Source organism: Mesoplodon bidens, assembly GCF_964165515.1.
Source record: "Mesoplodon bidens genome assembly, chromosome: 9".
In the NCBI taxonomy this organism is placed as follows: Eukaryota; Metazoa; Chordata; class Mammalia; order Artiodactyla; family Ziphiidae; genus Mesoplodon; species Mesoplodon bidens.
This window is the reverse complement of record NC_138166.1, coordinates 91,183,066-91,202,910: the sequence shown is the minus strand read 5'-3', so window position 1 is coordinate 91,202,910 and position 19,845 is coordinate 91,183,066. Positions and strand designations below refer to the sequence as shown.

General features: G+C 37.1%; 1 protein-coding gene across 2 annotated transcripts in view; it reads left to right on the top strand.

Moving 5' to 3' along the window:
- DGKI (diacylglycerol kinase iota) overlaps window positions 1-19,845 on the top strand; it is a gene marked incomplete at its 5' end in the record, with an annotated part of 459,522 nt that overhangs the window by 298,175 nt on the left and 141,502 nt on the right. Inside the window, 2 exons of one of the 2 annotated variants that reach the window (XM_081244466.1) lie at window positions 10,901-11,100; window positions 16,426-16,488. In XM_081244466.1, coding sequence (XP_081100592.1) covers window positions 10,901-11,100; window positions 16,426-16,488 — 263 coding nt within the window. The remainder of the gene's footprint in view (window positions 1-10,900; window positions 11,101-16,425; window positions 16,489-19,845) is intronic. The other variant, XM_081244467.1, reaches the window with a different exon arrangement.

Genomic DNA, 19,845 nt, shown 5'->3' with positions numbered 1-19,845 from the left:
TCTTTTGACAGATATATTTAGTGCAAATATGTTCTCAGTTTATTTTTATCTTTTTACTTTTTTAATGTTTCTTTTGATCATCAGAAGTTTAAACATTCTTATGAATTCCAGTTTTAGGATGTAGGCATATTTCATGGTTGAGCTTTTTGTGTCCTTCTTAAATCATTGCTTACTCCAGGAAAGGTTGGGAAGATATTCTCCTTTGTCTTCTTCTTGAAGATTTATAGTGTTAGCTTTTATGTATAAGTATATGATTCAGCTCAAACTGTTGTGTATTCTGCAAAGTAGCTTCAAGTTTCATTTCTAAAGATACAATTATCCAAAACTTTGCAAGTTTCTTAATAACATCATGAGAGGTGAAATAAAAGAATCTTATTCGGGGCCTCCCTGGTGGCGCAGTGGTTGAGAGTCCGCCTGCCGATGCAGGGGATACGGGTTCGTGCCCCGGTCTGGGAGGATCCCATATGCCGCGGAGCGGCTGGGCCCGTGAGCCATGGCCGCTGGGCCTGCGCATCCGGAGCCTGTGCTCCGCAATGGGAGAGGCCACAACAGTGAGAGGCCCACATACCGCAAAAAGAAAAAAAAAAAAAAAAAAAAAAGAATCTTATTCATGATTTTTAAAAATACATTTATCCAGTTTTTTTCCAGCACTATTTTTTGAGTAGACTTCCCTTTTCTATAGAATTGTCTTGGTGCCTTTGCCTCTTGATTGTATGTGGGTCTTTTTCTGAACTCTATTGTTTCATTGATTTGTTTATCCTTATGCCACTTCCACACTGTGTTGATTGCTATAGATTTATTGTAAGTCTTCAACCTGGTAATATGAATCATTTCACCTTGCTTTTCTAACGGTGTTAGGGTTATTCTACATCTTTTGAATTTGTGTATAGATTTTAGAATTAGTTTGTGTCTACATAAAACTGTTTGGATTTTAATTGGGATTGCATTGAATCTATAGGTAAATCTAGGAGAATTGGCATATTAACATTATTGAATGTTCTAATCTATAAGCATGATATATTTCTCCATTTATTTAGGTGTTCTTTAATTTCTCTTAGCAGTCTTTTATAGTTTCAGTGCACTTTTCAGGTCCTTGCATACCTTTTGTTAAATTCATTCCTAAGTATTTTAAATAGTATGATTTTAAATTTCACCTGTAATTATTATTGCTAATATATAGAAATAACTGATGTCTTTGTGTACACACACATGTAGATACTTATTTATTGACTTTGTCTTGCAGCTTTGCTAAATTCACTCATTAGTTCTAGTAGTTTTTGATATATACCTTAGGTTTTTTTGTCTACATAATTGTGTGGCCTGTGAATAGGACAGTTTTATTTCCTTACACACCTTTTATTTTTCTTGCCTTATTGAATGAGCTGGCAATATGTTGAGTAACTGTGGTAAGAATGAACATGCTTGCCTTCTTCCTGATTATAGGAGGAAGCATTCCATATTTCCTCATGAGGTATGCTGTTTGGTTGTTGTTGTTTTTATAAAAGCCCTTTATGTAATTAAGTAATTATGATTCTATGTCAGTTTCCTGAGAGTTTTTTTAAGTCACAAATGAGTGATGTATTTAATCAAATGCTTTTTTTTTAATATATGGAAGTGACCTGATTTTTTCCTTTATTTTCTTTAGATCACAAATTCCATTGATTTTTTTAAAAAAATTACTCAGTTTGCATTTCTAAGTTAAGCCTCACTTGATGTATTATCATTTTTTATATGCTGGATTCAATTTACTAATATTTTGTTAAGCATTTTTGTGACTGATTATGAAAGATACTGGTCTATACATTTATTTTCTTGAAATATCCTTTATGGGTTTTGATATCAAGGTTATGCTGGCCCCGTAAATTGAGATAGGGATTGTCTGCTTTCTGAAAGAATTTTTATAAGATTGGTACTATTTTTTTCCTTAAGTATTTCATAGAATTTCCTAAAGAACTGTCTGGGCTTGAGATTTATTTGAGGCAAGAATAGATATAGAATTATTCACATTTTCTATTTCTTCTTCAGTCAGTTTTACTAAGTTGAATTTTTCAAGGAATTTGTCCACTTCATTGAAATTGTTAAGTCTATTGGCATAAAGTTGTTCACAGTGCTCTCTTATTATTTTTTTAATGTCTGTAAAATCCCCTCCTTTATTCTTGATACAAGTAATTTGTTACAGACCTTTTTCTCTTATAATTTCATTTTTTCTCCCCTACTTTGTGCTATTTTTTTCATGTATTACACTTTGACATACATATAAACCCCACATTTCAATATTGATATTTTTGCTTTAAGCAGTCAGTTGTTATTTGAAGAAATTAAGAGGTGAAAGAACAGTTCATAGTCTTTTATGTATACCCACATATTCACCATCTCCAACTTTCTTCATTTCTTTCTGTTGATCAAAGATTTCATCTGGTATCATTTTGCTTGAGTTTGAAAGATTTCCTTTAGCATTTCTTATAGTACAGTTCTCTTGGCAGTAAATAATTTCAAATTTAATTTTTCTGAAATGTCTTTATTTTATCCTCATTTTTTTGAACTATATTCTTATGAATATAGAATACTGGATTGACTGGTTTGTTTGTTGGCTTCTTCCAGCACTTTAAATATGTTGTTTCATTTTCTTCAGGCCTCCATATTTTAAGGATGAACAGTCAGGTACCATTTGTATCATTATTCACCTGTTTATTTATTTTTTTCTCTGTTTTTGAGACTTCTTTCTTTTAGTTTTAAGCCTCTATGTGTTTGTTTTACTTTTCTATCACTTCTGTAAGCAAATTACCATGAGCAGTGGTTTAAGACCACACAAATGTAATATCATACAGTTTGGGAGATCAGAAGTCTAAGATGGATGGTTGGGCTGTGTTTCTTCCAGAGACTCTGGGGAAGAACCTACGTCCTTGTCTTTTTCAACTTGTTGAGGTGGCCTACTTTTCCTGGCTCATGGCCCCACCTCACTCTGACCTCTGCTATACTCACCTCTTGTTCTCTGACTCTCCCGCCTCCCTTCTTCCCTTATAAAGACCTTTGTGATGACATCAGGGCCCCCTCCCACAGATAATCCAAAATAATCTCCTATGTCAACATCCTTAATGTAATCATACCAGAAAGGGCTCTTTTGCCTTGTACGGTTTTCATAGTTTCTGGGCATTAGAATGTGGGCATATTTTTCCTGGTTGTTGTAATGGGCATTATTCTAACTTCCACATGGTTTTCTTTGTATTTATCCTGTTTTAGGTTCATCGATCTTTTTGGAACTTAAGGTTGACCTTTTATTTTTTTCCTACAAATTTGGAATATTTTCATCCATGTATTTTCTGCTCCATCCTTTTCTGCTCCTTCTGGCATTCAATTATGTGTACTTTAGATTGCTTGCTATTGCCTTATGGGTCTTGGGGAAAAAAATAAAACATTTTAGTCTCTGTTTTACAGATTATGTAATTTGTATTGTGCTGTTTTCATGTTCACTGACCCCTTTTTGCAGTGTCCAGTTTGCTCTTAAGTCCATTCAGTGATCATTTCAAAAATGTTTTCTCCCTCACGGATCATTTTCTTGTTTCTTTTCGTGTCTAATACAATTGATTATATGCTGGGTAGATGATATATTGTATGGAGTCTGGCTTTTCTTTTATTGTGACCTAGTTGATACTGTTTCAGCATTATATTCTATTCAGTTCCCTTCTTGCTTCACAAAATCCAAAACCAAGTCTAGTATAAGGGATGGATGCTATTAGCCTAGTGTAAAAAAAAAAAAAATCAATAGGATGTGTTTCTTTCCAGGTTTATACAAATTTATTTGATCCCAGGATATGTTGTTGATTATATGACTACACTATATTAACTCTGTCATGATATTACAGATTTCAGAGGATTGATTGTTTATGGAAATAGCTTGAAAGCATGAAGATGATTTTTTCCCAGTGTGCACCACTGAATTTCAGGCTACATCTCACTGTTGGCAGAAAAGCTGAACAGACCTCTTTTGTGGCTTTTTTGCCTCCCATGAACTCACCTTAATAGTGAATCTACCTCTATTGAACAAAAATGGAAAAAGACATAAGTATACCATAAACCCCAGTGAGAAGGAGTACTTAGGTTTCTTCATTATAAGAATTTTCACTTTTTCAAAAAATGTTCTTATTCATAGTAAGTAATAATTGCTGGATTAATTTTAATGAGCAGAAGGAAAGTTTTTCAAATAAAGCCTTTCCTTTTTACTGTTCTCTGCTTCATTGTAGATACTGGCTGTGCATTAGCATACAGCTAATATTTTCAAAGTTAGATGGCATGTGGTAGAATTTGAGGACATGAAATTATAGGTACAACCTAGAATCCTAAAATGCTAGTGCTAAAACAGACCATAGCAGCCTACCGAAGCCTCATCAGTTAACATATAAAGAAACTGAATCTATGGAATTATTTTTGCCATAAATGTTACTCATATGGACAATAATTAAGTAAATAGTAATACTATTGCTGGTGGTATTTAGACTGCTTACAACATGTAGTACAGTAGGATTTTAAAATACACCCATGTCCAGAAATGTTAATATTTGATAAAATGGAAAAAAGCAGTAAAACTTAATGGCATTGCTTCGTGGCAGTAAAACAGCTTGTAAAAACTTGTATAGAAAAATATGCATTGACTGATGGTGCCACTGCAAATTACTTAAGTAAAATTTCTCATTTTGGGGACTAGGGTAGGGTGTCAGAGAGGGAAAATATCCCATGTGAGATAGTTCAATTGAGGGAATTTAGTACAGGGGACTAGTTACAGGATGTTAGAAGAACTGAAAAGAGGTAACCCATAGATAGCAATCCATGGATTAGCAATTGCAGAAATGCTCTGCCACCTCCAGGTCTGGAGGGACAAAGGGAAAAGATGGTGTTATCAGCATTCAGCAGCCAGGGCCATTCAGCAGTGGTGGGACCTTGGACAAGTGGCCGCTGATGGGCTGCGCAGTGAGGGTCATCGGGCAGGAGCTGGGACTCCAGAGAAGGGAATCAGACCACAAGAGTTGAGGTCACTGCTGGGGCTGCCTGTCTGTGCTGGAACCGTAGAGACAGGGATGGCCTGGGAAGAGTGCTTGCCAGTGGGAAATGGAAACAGAGGAGAATCAGCCACTGCCAGAGACACTGCTTGAAAAAAGAGAGCTAAGAAGAAACATACATACTTGCGCTCTCCTCTCTTTCTACTGGCTGATTTTTATATTAATATTTTTGTTTCTTGCTCCTAGTCCTTTAATACATCTGGGTTTAATATTTGTGTATGATGTGAGGTAGAATACTGATTTTATTTTTCTCTATTTTATTTTATTTATTATTATTATTATTATTTTTTTTTGCGGTATGCGGGCCTCTCACTATTGTGGCCTCTCCCGTTGCGGAGCACAGGCTCTGGACGCGCAGGCTCAGCGGCCGTGGCTCACGGGCCCAGCCGCTCTGTGGCATGTGGGATCTTCCCAGACTGGGGCACGAACCCGTGTCCCCTGCATCGGCAGGTGGACTCTCAACCACTGTGCCACCAGGGAAACCCTATTTTTCTCTATTTTAGTGAGAAATATTCCCAGCACCATTTGCTAAATTATCCATCATTTCTCTAGTAATTTATAATCCCACATCCCACATATTCTGTCCTCACACATGAGTCTATTCTGCTCTCTCTATGCATTTCCTTTGACCTTTATGTCTTTTCTTATGCAAACACCTTTATTTGAATTACTGTATCTTTGAATATTACATGACTCAATATTCAATAAGGATAATCTATTGTTCTTTATGTTTTCAAAATATTCTCAGCCATTTGTGAACCTTTATTCTTTGAAATTAATTATAGAATTAGTTTGACAAGATTCTTCAAAATAGTATTTCTCATATTCACTTGGAATTACATTGAATTTATGTATTAATTTGAAGGAAATTCATATTATTAGAGTATTAAATTGTCCCATCCATGACTATGGCGTGGTTCTCCATTTCTTTAAGGTTTTTTTTTTTTTATGTCTCCAGTAGTTTAAAATTTTTCTGCATAAAGTCTTATTGCTTTATTGTTTTTGTTGATATTATAGATGACATCCTATTTTTTATTATATTTTTACTTAGTTATTGCTAGAGATGGGGAGCACTTGATTTTTTTTATGTTGATAGTGTACCTTTCTTACAAGGTTTAATTTTTGGCCTGTGAATTTTCTTGGACTTTTGATGTCTGGGATGATATTAGTGGAAATATTACAAGGTTTGCTTTTTTTCTTCCATGGCTTTTTCCTCCAATTTTATTTCCTTGACTTATTATGTTGGTCAAGACCTCCAGTACTATGTTGAAAACTTTTGTTACTAGTGGATCATCTTGTCCCTTGAAAGGAATGCTTTGAATTTTCTTTATTCCAAATAATGTTTTCTCTAAGGATTTTGATAGATGACCTTTATCAGGTAAGTAAGTTGTGTTCTCTTCCTAGTTTTCTAACAATTGACCCTAAAAGGCACTGAACTTTATTATTTTTTCTGCATCTTTTGGGATGATAATGTGGTTTATCTCACTTAAACCACAGTATGGTGAAATTATAATAATGTGTTTTCTTTTTTATTTTATTTTTATTGAGGTATAGTTAATTTACAATGCTGTGTTAGTTTCAAGTGTACAGCAAAGTATTTCAGTTATACATGTATATGTATACAAATATATTCTTTTTCAGATTCTTTTCCATTTTAGGTTATTACAAGATAATGAGTATAGTTCATTGTGCTCTACAGTAGGTCCTTGTTGTTTACCTGTTTTATATATAGTAGTGGGTATATGTTAATCTCAAACTCCTAATTTATCACCCCTCCCCTGCCCCCCACCTCCGCTATCCCTTTGGTAACCATAAGTTTGTTTTCTGTGTCTGTGAGTCTATTTCTGTTTTGTAAATAAATTCGTTTTGTACCATTTTTTAAAGATGCCACAAATAAGTGCTATCATATGATATTTGTCTTTCTCTGACTTATTTCATTTAATATGATAATCTGTAGGTCCATCCATGTTGTTGTAAGTGGAATTATTTCATTCTTTGTTATTTTCTGATGTTGAAGTATTCTTAATTCTTGCAAAAACCCATAATGTATCACGATTTAGTTTTTATGTAACAGACCAGTAAAGGCAATTAGCTATTTTTTTAATGATTTTGGTATGTGTGATTATAAATATAATTTAGGTTAAAAGTTTGTTTTCTGCTGCTGCCCTTATCTGGTTTTGTTATTTCAGAAGCCATAGCATCATTTTCTAAAACAAGTTTTATTAGACACTGTCTTTCTATAAAACTTGGGTAGAATTACTTGTAAAACATCTAAGTCTACTTGGCACATTTTGGGGTTGAGGGTGGAATGAGTAATATTTTTGAAAACTTTCAATTTTTAAAACCAGTCTAACCTATTCAATTTCTGTATTTATTACACCAAATTTTGCAAATTATATTTTTTCCAGAAATTTCTCTTATCTAGGTTTTCCAGTTTGTTATCATATAGATCTTTATAACATTCTTGTATGCCTTTTAAACTCTATTATATCTTATCCTCTCTTGTTTTATTTTTTAATAAAACAAAATAGTTTTCCATTTTTTGTTATTTGGTTTTACAAGACCACCTTGTTCGTCTTGAGAAAAAAACAAAAAACAAAACCCAGATTTTCGTATTGTTGATTATCTCCATTATTTACTGTCCATGTCACTGATCGCTGCCTTGGACCTTTTGTTACAGGACTAGGACTAGGACTGGGAGTCAGGGGCCTGCAGCAGTCGGGAGAAAGGAGGGTTTGGAAGACTTGCTCTTATTTCTGTTCTGATTTCCCAACCCAGGGTTGTCTGTCCTGTCATCTGATAGCAAGTGGAATAAAGACTTGAGTAGTAAGAAGGAGGATGAGACTTAGATGGAGAATAGTATCCCGGGGAGGAGCATAGTGCAGAAAGTCAGAAAACCTCACGCCAGGGACTTCTCTGGCGGTCCAGTGGTTAAAACTTTGCCTTCCAGTGCAGGGGGTGTGGGTTCAATCCCTGGTCAGGAAGCTAAGATCCCACATGCCTTGCAGCCAAAAAACCAAAACATAAAACAGAAGCAATATTGTAACAAATTCAGTAAAAACTTTTTAAAAAATGGTCCACATCAAAAAAATCTTTAAAAGAAAGAAAGAAAGAAAGAAAGAAAACCTCACAACTTAACTGTGGACTGAAAGAAAGTTATTATAATGACTTTAGGACAATAAATGGCAATGGATGCACTTAGTTCAGGGGCTGTCTTTGTTTTCCTCCTAAGTCATATACTACCAGAAAGGCAATATTTGAAGTTTTCACAAGAGTATAATACATGCTAGGTTGAACAGACAATTGAATATCTGTCATTAGTACGCCAATGTATTCTTATCAGTAAATGACTCATTCTAGCAAATGTTGGGGATGATTATGGTTATTAGGGCCTGTGCCTTATAGGATGTTAAGTCTAGATTAATCTGAATGATGAAAAATAACTATTTCTAGTAAGAATTTTAAAAAATTACCTTTAACTTGTTCCAAAAATAAGTGTTTTTGTGCGAACAATAATAGAACTGTCTTTATTCTGGAAAGCTAATTACTATAATTCCTCTTGTGCCTGTTCAGTGATCTTGGATTGATTCTGAAATGCCAGTGGAACTGCCACTGACAGCTATTTACCTCTGTTTATTGTCTTTGCTGTTAATCTATCACCGAGGCTGAGAATATGGCTTAAATGTTCTCTACAGTACTGTGGAAGCCTTCTGATACCGAAGTGTTTGAAAGTATTTAAGCAATTTTCAGTCCTGTCAAACCCAGAGGAATAAGTTCATACTTAGAAGGTTCTGCATTTTTATTTGTCATTAGGCCTAGTCAAGACTGGGAGAAAAAAGAAGAAGAAAATGGTATTTCCTCTATGGATGAAGGGATACAGTATGGTCAGATAAATATTGCCCTGAGAAGTACTTGTTGAAGGCAAGGGAAATATTTTGGAAAAGTTTGGGAGATGAGTTAGTGGCTCAAGTCCATAGATTAACTTAAATGAGTCATTTAAGTGCAGCCAGAAAAACCTTAAGCTGAGTAACAGAGGATCGGGTAATAGGCCGGAAAGAATTTTAGTAAATTCTCACCTCACTCTCCTCTGCCTCCTTGTTCTACTAATTGAATAAAATTGTATGTAAAATTCACAACTGAGTGTTTTTTAAAATCAAAGGTGTTCAATAATGAAGTATGTTCTTTACTTTTCAGTTTTTATTCTACTTTCTTTCCTCCTTTCTATCCCTTTGTGTTCCTTTTCTCTTTGCATTCATACGTAATCAGATTTCTGTTGTTCAGATTAATGCAAGTGCAAAAGTAGTTCAAAGTATCAGATAAACACAACTATCTGGGAACCAAATTAGTGGAAATTGACTTCACAAATCTCAGTTAACCAAGTTTTTTCCCCATTCATAAAATAGAGAGGAGACATATGGAAACAAGCTGATAATATATAGGTTTTCCTTTTTCTTTTTAAGTCAATCTTTTAGATTTTGAGCTAGAGTTAGTATTAACTTCTTTTAAAAGTTTATTTACTTCATTAAAAATTAATACTCAAAATGTATTATCATAAAGCCTTACTGAACAACTGTTAGCAGTATCTACTAAAGTTAAAAAAAAACTTACAGCATAGCAACTGTACTCATCTTATGTACCACAAGAGGGTATGTATCCACCAAGAGATAGACACAAGAAAGTTTATATCATTAATAGCCCCAAACTGGAAACAGCCAGATGTTTACCAGCAGAAGAGTAGGTAAATACACTTTTCTGTTACTCAAAAATAATGATGAGCAAAAGATGTCAGACACAAAAGGGTACATATTGTATGATTCATCTTATATGAAGTTCAAGTTCAAACAAATTGAATCTATGGTATAGCAGTCAGAATAGTAGTTACTAATTGGTTGGTGAGAGGAGTATAGATTGGGCAGGGACGTATGGAAACCTTCTGGTTGCTATAAACTGCCTGAAGCTTGATCTGGATGGACATTTACATATGTGTATAAAAATGTCCATCAAACTGTGTAAGACAATTTGGGCACTATCTGTATGCATAACCGAACATATTGTTTGATTTTAGTTCATCCCTAAAAGGATAAGTGATACTAAAATATATATTAATTTTTTTTTTTTTTTTTTTACTAAGGCAGAGAAATTATGCTACTTTGTTGCAGAATTTTAATGTTGGGTTGACTTTTCATTTTGTGGCTATTGTAGTGAACTGAGCTTGTACTGTGTTTGATTTTGATCCTCAAAGCTGCTTTACTCTTCAGAATGTTTTCAATTGAGGATTATTATTTTGCATTTCATTGATCTTACACAGATTTGAAGTAGTTTGAGGAGGTTTTAGGTAAAAAGGAAAAGCTTGCCTGAAGTTTGAAAATTTTTCTAAGGATGGGTTGCATATTTAAATATAATATATTTAATATGTAATATATAACTATATATTATAATTATATATAAATATATCTATATAGTAAGTGTAGCATGGAATCTGTCTTAAACCATGTATTTTATCTTTTTTATATTCTTTTTATTCTATGTACATTGGTTATTTAATGGGAGTAGATAACACAAAGAGCTTTTGTATTAAACTGATGATTAATTTAAGGCTGAAAATACATAAAAGCAAAAAATGGCTATCAATGAGGATTTGTGATCAAGCCATCAAAATTTAGATATTTCAGTTTATGCATATTAATGATTTATCCAAGGTTTCCCACTTTACTCATGGCTAACAGCTTTCAGTAAGTATTTTTCAAAGGCCTTTTGATTATAGGCAGTGGGCTTGGGGTTTCTAGGTTTCCTGAGCAACTCTTCAGCACTAACCTCTTGCTTCCTTTTGCCTCTTGTTTTTATAGGCTGCCCTGCAAGTGGGGGGCCACGGAGAAAGGCTGCACCAGTGTCGGGAGGTCATGCTGCTAACTTACAAATCCATCCCCATGCAAGTGGATGGGGAGCCCTGTAGGTTGGCCCCGGCTATGATTCGGATCTCGTTGAGGAATCAGGCCAACATGGTACAGAAGAGCAAGAGAAGGACGTCCATGCCTTTACTCAATGAGTGAGTCTACCCTTGCCCACCTTTGTGAACATGGAGACCGTGGAGAGGAGGGCACTGAGCATGTGCATGATCAGGGGCCTCCCTGTGCTGGGAAAGGAGACAAGTCTGGGAAACTCAGCAGCTCCTTGGTCTCTCGCACATATTTCTTCTTCATGTTTACTATACGGTGACCACACCTTTCTTTCAGAAGTTATTGTTGTATGATGTGTTAGAGTGATGATGCTTTTTCACTGATCCCTTGAGCATAGACTTACTGGGACCAGCAGAAAATCACTGAGTGATTCAGGGTCGTAAAACGCGTCCTGTTGAATGGGTTCTGTTTTGTTTAAGAAGGCGGGCTGTTGGCCTCCTCTTTTCCCTGGTCACTTGGAGAGTGTTGGTTTCTCCAGGTGCAGGAGGTCGGCAGAGCTAGCTTTGGCTCCCCTCTCTCCACATTGTATCCCCTTCTGCCCTTCCCCAATGCTCCCATTTTGGGGTCCTGTGTACTCTGATGCTTCAACTCAATTTTGCCATTCTGGGTGGCATCCTATTGTCTAGATGAAACTTGACCCACGACTCAATGCCTAAACAAAATGTATCCCTCCTGGACCCTTTCCTTTCTTGGGTGTTTTGATAAACTGATTAGGACAAGGTGATAAATGACTAGATATTTTGAGTGCATTTTATAGAGTCCCTTAATCTAATTTCGATTGGAATGTCTTTTTGGGGTTGGAGAAAGGGATGGAGAAAGATGGGGATTTGGGGTATCTTTTAGAGTATCTTTTATATATCATGCACCTATGGCTGACCCAACTCAAGGTAAGGACGTTTTAGGGTTCAGCCTTGGGCCATTCTTCTGTCACAGCAAGGGTCCCTCCAAGGTGCTCCTCCTATTTGTGGCCTGTGATGCATGGTTACCTATTTGTACTGAATGGCTGGCTTCCTCTAGTGCCTGTGAAGGAAGGGCATGCTTCGCCATGTATTTATTGAGTCAATGTGACAAGTACAGAAGTGCCTAGAATGAACCAATGACACAGGTGTCATCACTCCCTGCCAAAGCTTCACCTCTCTTTCTGAGATGGCAGATGTTGTAGAACAGCATTCGACAGGGCTCGTGAAGAGTTTTAGTTTTTAGTGTCTGCTTCTAAGCTTGAAGCTGGGGTGAGGGATCTTCTCTCCTCTGCATCCTCCTTTTCCAGAGTCAATCTGGGCTCCCCCAGCACTTTTCCTAGATCGTTATCCAAAGGACTTGTTTAGTTGCCCTTTTCATTTTTTTTATATTTTGCAGCTAGGGAAACTCTTAGCTCATTTCTGCTGCTTTCTCTATCCTCTGCCTTTACCACTATTAGGTTGAATATACACTTTGTGAGTTTCAGGCAGTGTGTCAGCAATAGTGTATGGTTGACCATATTCTCTCCTGAAACATTAGAGTTAAGCCATGAACTACTGGTTTAAGAGAAAGTTCTGAACTACTAAGTGAAAAGCCCTCTCTGAGATAGTCCAGGTTGTTTTGGATCACTTGTAGATCGTTTGTTAACAGAGCTAAAAATTCTTAATATCTACAGGCAAACAGCTCCCATTTTCATGCCTGGTGCTTCTACGCTTAATAACCTTATGAGACATGAAATTGTTTTTGGGTGTTTAGTTTCAAACAGTTTTTGCCCTTGAGAAAGAATTTGTATTTGCTCAGAAACTGTATTAAGAATTTATTTGGGCTTTCTTCTCGTATAAAAACAAATGGAAAGAGTTGTTTTCTTTTTGTACACATGGCACATATGACAGATGATGTGACTTCATAGATTTAGCCGGGAGGGTGTTCAAGAAGCAGCCTCAACTCAAAAATGCAGTTATTTCCCACCAGGCGGCAGTGGTGTCTCCATCCAAGCAGCCTCAGGCTGTAGGAAAGACTTGAGTGAAAAGGCAGTAATAATATTCTGTCCATTTCTTAAAAGGACACATATAAATCTTAAAGATTAGCCAAGATCTTTATTACAACTTATTATTAAAATTATCATTCAACACATTTTTAGAAAATCTCTCACCACTACTCTTTTTCACCCTCTGTAATTAGATTGCTTCTTTCTATTTCAGTAGAAATCTTTGTTTGGAAATCTAACTGCTTCCACTGGATTTCCAAGTGGAGTTTCCAGTTTAAGGGCGGCCTGGCCACTAATATCTTCTTAGAAGTTTTCTTCCACCTTCTGAGCGCTCCAAGCTTTTCTCTGTTTAGGCCACAGTGTGCAAAGTTCACTATTGCAGCCAAGGCAGAAAGAGATTATTGAAAGATAATTCTTTCTTCCTTCCTTCCTTTATTTATTTTTGCAGTACGCGGGCCTCTCACTGTTGTGGCCTCTCCCGTTGCGGAGCACAGGCTCCGGACACGCAGGCTCAGCGGCCATGGCTCACGGGCCCAGCCGCTCTGCGGCATGTGGGATCTTCCCGGACCGGGGCACGAACCCGTGTCCCCTGCATCGTCAGGCGGATTCCCAACCACTGTGCCACCAGGGAAGCCCTTTCCTTCCTTTATTTTTAACATCCTTCTTTCCCTTTTTTTCCTTTCTCTCTTTCTTACTTTTTACTGTTTTTCTTCATCATTTACATGCCTTCTTTTTGAAGAAAGAGAGCTGTTTTAGTTTAAAAACTTGTGTGTATCTGTGTTAGGGGGAAGGGAGTTTCTCAGTCAGAAAGGGGTAGCTTTTCAATTCATCTTAAGGACTTATCCCCCTTTCACATAGCATGTTAACATGAATATTTGAGATTTTAGGGCTGTGGCCCCCCTTTCTGCTGAAACGCTGGTGTTCCTCACAGATTTGCCCCTTCTCTGGGAAATCACATCTGCAGCACAAGTTCCCTCTATGACTGATAAGCTAGTGTGTCTCAGATCTGTGTCTTCAGCCCAGGCTTTCTTCTAAAAACTGAAGACTCATACCCACATATCTTAGTTGACATCTTTATCTGCATATCTCATAGTCACCTCCACTTTTACATGTCCCCTGCATTGTTTGAACTCTTCCTTCTGTTTATTTCCCACACCTTTAACTCTCACACCATCTTTCCCCTGTGCTAGTAACACAGCCTCAGTTGCGGAGCCGTATTTATTACCTCTCCTCAGCATCGCTAAAATAGGCTCAATTCATTTCCTTGTTTCCAGTGTTGCTGCCTTTCACACTGTGTCTTTTCCAATAGACTGGTTAGAGTGAGCTTTCTAAAAATGTAAAACCTATATTCCTTGGCTTTACCGACCTTTTTGATCATCGCCTTGGTCCTCTCCTTCCTATGCTCCAGAGCATATTGCTATTTCTGGAGCAGTACGGCCTGTCTCGTGTATCATTATTTTTTTGCCCTCCAGTTGCTCTTCTCGAGGTGTCCTCCTCACCCGCTTTCATCCGCTAGCCCCTGCTCAAGTTCAAACTCCATCGAAATATCACTTTCCCTAAGAATCCTTTTCTATCTGCTTCTAGCCATTAAATACACCACTCAGCGCTCCTATAGTATTCTCGTTACTTCTCTCACACCATTGATCAAAACCAGTGTAATGATTGGTTTGCTTGTCTCCCCTGCTCTGTGGGGAGACCCTGGGGTTTTCCTCTTAGGGTCGCCCATGCCTGCTAGTGTGTCTGAGACTTACGGTTACATGTTGAACAAGGGACTCACACGTGGATCGGTTCTATAATGTCCTATCTGTTACGTTTCTCAGAAATTGTTTCTAAAATAACAAATCTAAAACCTCGTGAATATAAAAATAATATAGGAAATGTCTTGGTCACATTTTATGGCAGAAGTGGAAGATATATACTTAAGAATTTCAAGATCTGGTGCACATGGATGGCTGGAAGAATTCCCATGAGAAACAGCTAAATAGGAAGCTTTCATGATGCCACTGGATCTTCATGTATGTGAAAAGGAAAAAAAATTTTTCTAAAAAAATTTCTTGGCTTATGATTCTATTTGCTATTACTGTATATAAACTGAAAGGCTAGGCCTGTTATGTTCACTCTCCCCTCCCCTCTCCACCCCATTGGTACAGGAGCATATGTCATTTATGGCTTATGAATCTACTTGAAGTATGACTCCAATAAATATCTTCCCCCCTAAAAGTAATAGAGCAGATTTGTTTAGGTTCATATTCATGTACTAGTAACATGATAGCCAGATAAATTTGATTATGTTCTCTATTTGAAAGTCACTTTTGAGGGAGATCAGAAATTCTACATTACTCAGGTGGCGTAGGAAGATCTCAGCCTGAGTTCACTAGCAATTAAGACAGCATTGGTAAGGGTGATTGTATTATCCAAGGGCAAGATTTCTAGTTGGCAAACTTTGGGCAACCGACTTCCACCATCCTGGGCTGCTGAGAAGTATCATTGGTTCTAACTGATAGCCCTTTGAGGATGACAAGGAGTTAATTCATGGGTGGCTTTATATGAGAACTTATGCACCCAGTGGAAAAGAGGGCTGGTGGGGGGGGGGCTACGTCTATTGCAGTTATAGTGGAACTGTTCAAATGGTCTAAGAGAGTGGAGAGAATAATGATGTAAAAGTGACAGGAAATTTGGGGTTTAGTTTCTTCAGTTCCACATTTTGTCTTTTCTGGTAGCCATCGAAGACCCTCTCCTTTATAAGAGAAGGGAGAGCAGAGAGAAGTCTATGGTTTCACTCCTCTACCAAGAATATGAGTGGAATTACAGCATCACTGTGATAAAATTAGGCTTTCTTGGTATTACCTTCGGATTTCTTAGAAAGCCTTCTCTGTTTAACTGAAGGAAGTTAAAGATTTTGTCGAGTCGCTCTTTTAAAGACGGTTGTCTTTTGACACGAATTTTCCAACAAAGCCCCGGAATCATGAGGACTGTGTTAAAGGATTCAGTTTACCTTGATTCTGCTCTGAGTTGACGGTGCCAGCCTACCACCGGTGTGTGTGTGATTGTGTGTGTGTGCGCGTGCGCGCGTGTGCGTGCGCACCGCGCGGGTATATGCGCACGCACAGATGGATGCCCAGTGAGACCTAGAGCCGGAGAGGACCGTGGTAACCCTCTGCCCCGCAGCCCCATGCAGCATCCGCGCGCCTCCAGCATCTGCCGGCGCCCCGCCTCGTGCTCCAGTCTGTGGCTTGCCTGAGAGCCGGCCCTGCCATGTGTCCTGTTGGCTTCGTCGCTATCACTGGCTTTTTGATTATTTCCGTGGCTGGCTTGATTTTCTTTTTCTTTTCATTTACTGTTTGTTGATGCGCTCATTTAATTTCTGTTTAAATTTTGTGTGTCTCTCTTTCTCTCTCCTGGCTTGTTCCCCTGTCTGTCCACGCTGTTTTGCTGACTGTCTTCGCTGCTCATTCCCTGCTGCCTCTAGTATCCATCAGGTGCAAGCTGCGGACCTGCGGAGAGTGTCTGCACCCCCAGGCTCCTTCACCATGTGAGTACAAAGCCGTCCCGTTTTTACATTGTGTCTCTCACCTTCATCTCCTCCTCAGGGCCAGACTACCTGCACCCTCTCCCTTCACAGGTCTGCTTCTTAAGACAGAGAAACAACTCACTGTAATTGTCTGCTTTAGCCCTTCTTTGATTTGAGATGCAGCTGTGAAATTCTTTGTGTTCTATCTGTCTCAGTCCTCTGAGTTCACAGTTTAATTTTTTGACTAGGTACTTTAGGGTCCAGAGTTGCATGGGGTTGTATAAAATTCCATACTAAGCATTGGTTTCTATGGAAAGTCTGTAAACCCATTAGACCATTCCATTATCTATGGCTCAGGGATGACCTTGAAGAAGCTCCCGCTGCACTTGATTCTGTGGACGGACCCCTGAAATTATGCGTGGAGCTTTGATTGTAGGTACGTGCATCTGTGGATTTTTCTGGGTTGAGGATCCATAGTTGTAATAAAAGATCAATGCCCCAAAGTTGTTAATGAGTTAGCAAAGTGCAATTTGTACGTAGTAGTTTGTACTTAACACACTCTATGCTTTTATATTTTTCTGGTGAAAAACAGAAAGAAAATGTTTTTTAGCGCTTCACTTCAGGACTTTTTTTATGCTGTTGCCTCTGTCTTGCCCTTCTTTCTTTTCTCTGTCTTACATATACTTTTGTTATGTTTCAGGTACTGTTACAGGTACTTTACACAGGTTAACTAACTTACTCCCCCAACCACCTTACTGCCATATGTGGTATTATTATCTCCGTGTTAATACATGAGGAATCTGATGCACAGAGAAGTTGAGTAATTTGACGAAGGTCACACAGCTAATAAGTGGTAGACTGGGATTCATACTCCCGCAGCCTGGTTTCAAAATTCATGCTCATAACAATTTATAATCTGCTGCTTTCATCTATCAGTGTCCTATGTATTTCTCAGAGCCCAGCTGAATAACTGCCTTTTCTAAGAATTGTACCTTGATTCTTGCTGGCAGAACTAGTTGCATCCTCACTGGAGTTCACTATTTATACTATTATTGTACTTATTATAGTTCTCAAGGTATAATCGATCGGTGCTAATTATATTAGCTGTATATCTGTGTGCATCCCACACTACACTTAGGCCACTTGAAATCATTTGCAGTATCTTCTTATGACCCTTTGTGTTCCCAGCCTTGATCACAGACCTTAACACAAAGTATTCTGAAACTAAACACAATTGTTGGTTGGTTGGTAGAATGAATGAATGAAAGAATGCATGTCTAAATAGAACTCTGCAGGGTATTTGTAGTTTTTTAAGGAACGTCCATACTGTGCTCCACAGTGGCTGTACCAATTCACATTCCCACCAGCAGTGCAAGAGTGTTCCCTTTTCTCCACACCCTCTCCAGCATTTATTGTTTCTAGATTTTTTGATGATGGCCATTCTGACTGGTGTGAAATGATATCTCACTGTAGTTTTGATTTGCATTTCTCTAATGTTAATGACGTTGAGCATTCTTTCATGTGTTTGTTGGCAATATTTAACATCTAGGGATATGCAAAGTAATTCCTAAAGTTCAGTTATGTATCATTTTACTTTCAACCCTAGTCTTGTGGATACACGTTTATTTACTCATTTATGACAAAATATTTTTCCAAAAATATTATTTTGTACTTGCTCTGTGTCAGACACTGTTTTCTGCTTTGTATTTAGTGGTGAGCACAACAGCTCTATACCTTCATGGAACTTAAAATTGAGCGGTCAAAGAATCAGTAAGAAAATAACATTTAATTTCCAATTTGGAGGCTATTGCTGGGGTATATTACATAAACCCCATAAGGCCTGTTCAATAAATTTGAGTCCAAAGAATGGCTCTCAGTGACCATTATTTTCAGCAGCTCTATTGATAGAGTTCAAGGAATTGAGAGTATCAACAATAGGAGTCCAGGTGGTATTTGTCATATTTCTATCACCTTTTAAGTTTTAGTTGTGTTTAAGTTTTCATCATATAATTTGAATGAGGTTCGTTTTTCTTTTTCCAGGTGTGTAAGCTATAGTAAGGTGAACTGTCATGTTTGTTTTCATGGCATGTAGCAGGCAGTCCACCTAGATGTGGCCACTTAAAACTTAAATATTTATCTAAAATATTTTATATTTGTATGTGCTATATTAATTACTGCATGTTATAGATTTTATGTCTCTATATAACTGATGAAAGATTTATATAATAAAAATTAAATTAGAGTATTATTTTAAAAATTCAATAACAGAACTCTGTCAAATAGAGCAAGGAACACAGAGAAAAATCCAAGCACAATGAGTATTGTATTTATATCTTATGACAGTGGCAACTTAGCTTAGACCTACTCTCATGCTGCTATCGCGGAAGTGTTTAAGAATCACATTAACCTTGCTCTGGTCCTCATGAAAGTCAGGACTCCAGTATCTTGAGCTAAACTTTGTCTGACTTTTTTTTTTTTCTTTTAACTCTTGGATCAGCCATTCTCTGCTCAAAACAACTCTTTTTCTCCCAGAGGATCTTTCCTTTGGGAGAAGCCTCTCTTTCTGCTGTTCCTAAAGTAAAGTTGCTTTTCTAAAGCAATTTAAATTATCCTTTCTCTCTAGCTTTCTAATGACTTTTTTAATTAGGGAGGGGGTCATGGTCTTGACAACATAATGCATAAATTATTAGGAATGGCAACATACTATTAACGTCTGCGTACATGGGAAATTTCAGCTTTACACAAAGAAGAATCTTGAAACTTTCATTTTGATCATATATGACCACATATGAATGCTAAATTTTAATCAAAGGGATTTAGTGGCTTCATCCAATAGAACAAAATAAAGTAAATAGAATATTTCACCACAAATGTTATGTACTATAGCTTTTTTTTTTTGACGTCAGAGAAGAGTTATAATTTCCAGACTTGGCATATGACATAATTTGTAATCTGGCCATTCTTACTTTCTTTTTTTTTCTTTTTTATTGAGATATAATTGACATATAACATTGTATCAATTTCATGTGTAAACATAATGATTCAGTGTTTGTGTATATTGTGAAATGATCATCATAGTAAGTTAGTTAATATCCATCACCACGTGTAGTTACAATAGTTTTTTCTTGTGATGAGAGCTTTTAAGATCTCTCTTAGCAACTTTCAGATAGTCAATACCTATAGTCACCATGCTGTACATTACATCCCCAAGACTTATTTATTTTATAATGGTATTATTTTATATTTATTATTATAATAAGTATTTTATATTTATAATTTTATAATGTTATTTATAAAGGTATTATTATATAGTACCTTTTAACCCCCTTCACCCATTTCACCCTTGTCTCCCCAGTGTTGCTCAAAGAATTATTAGAC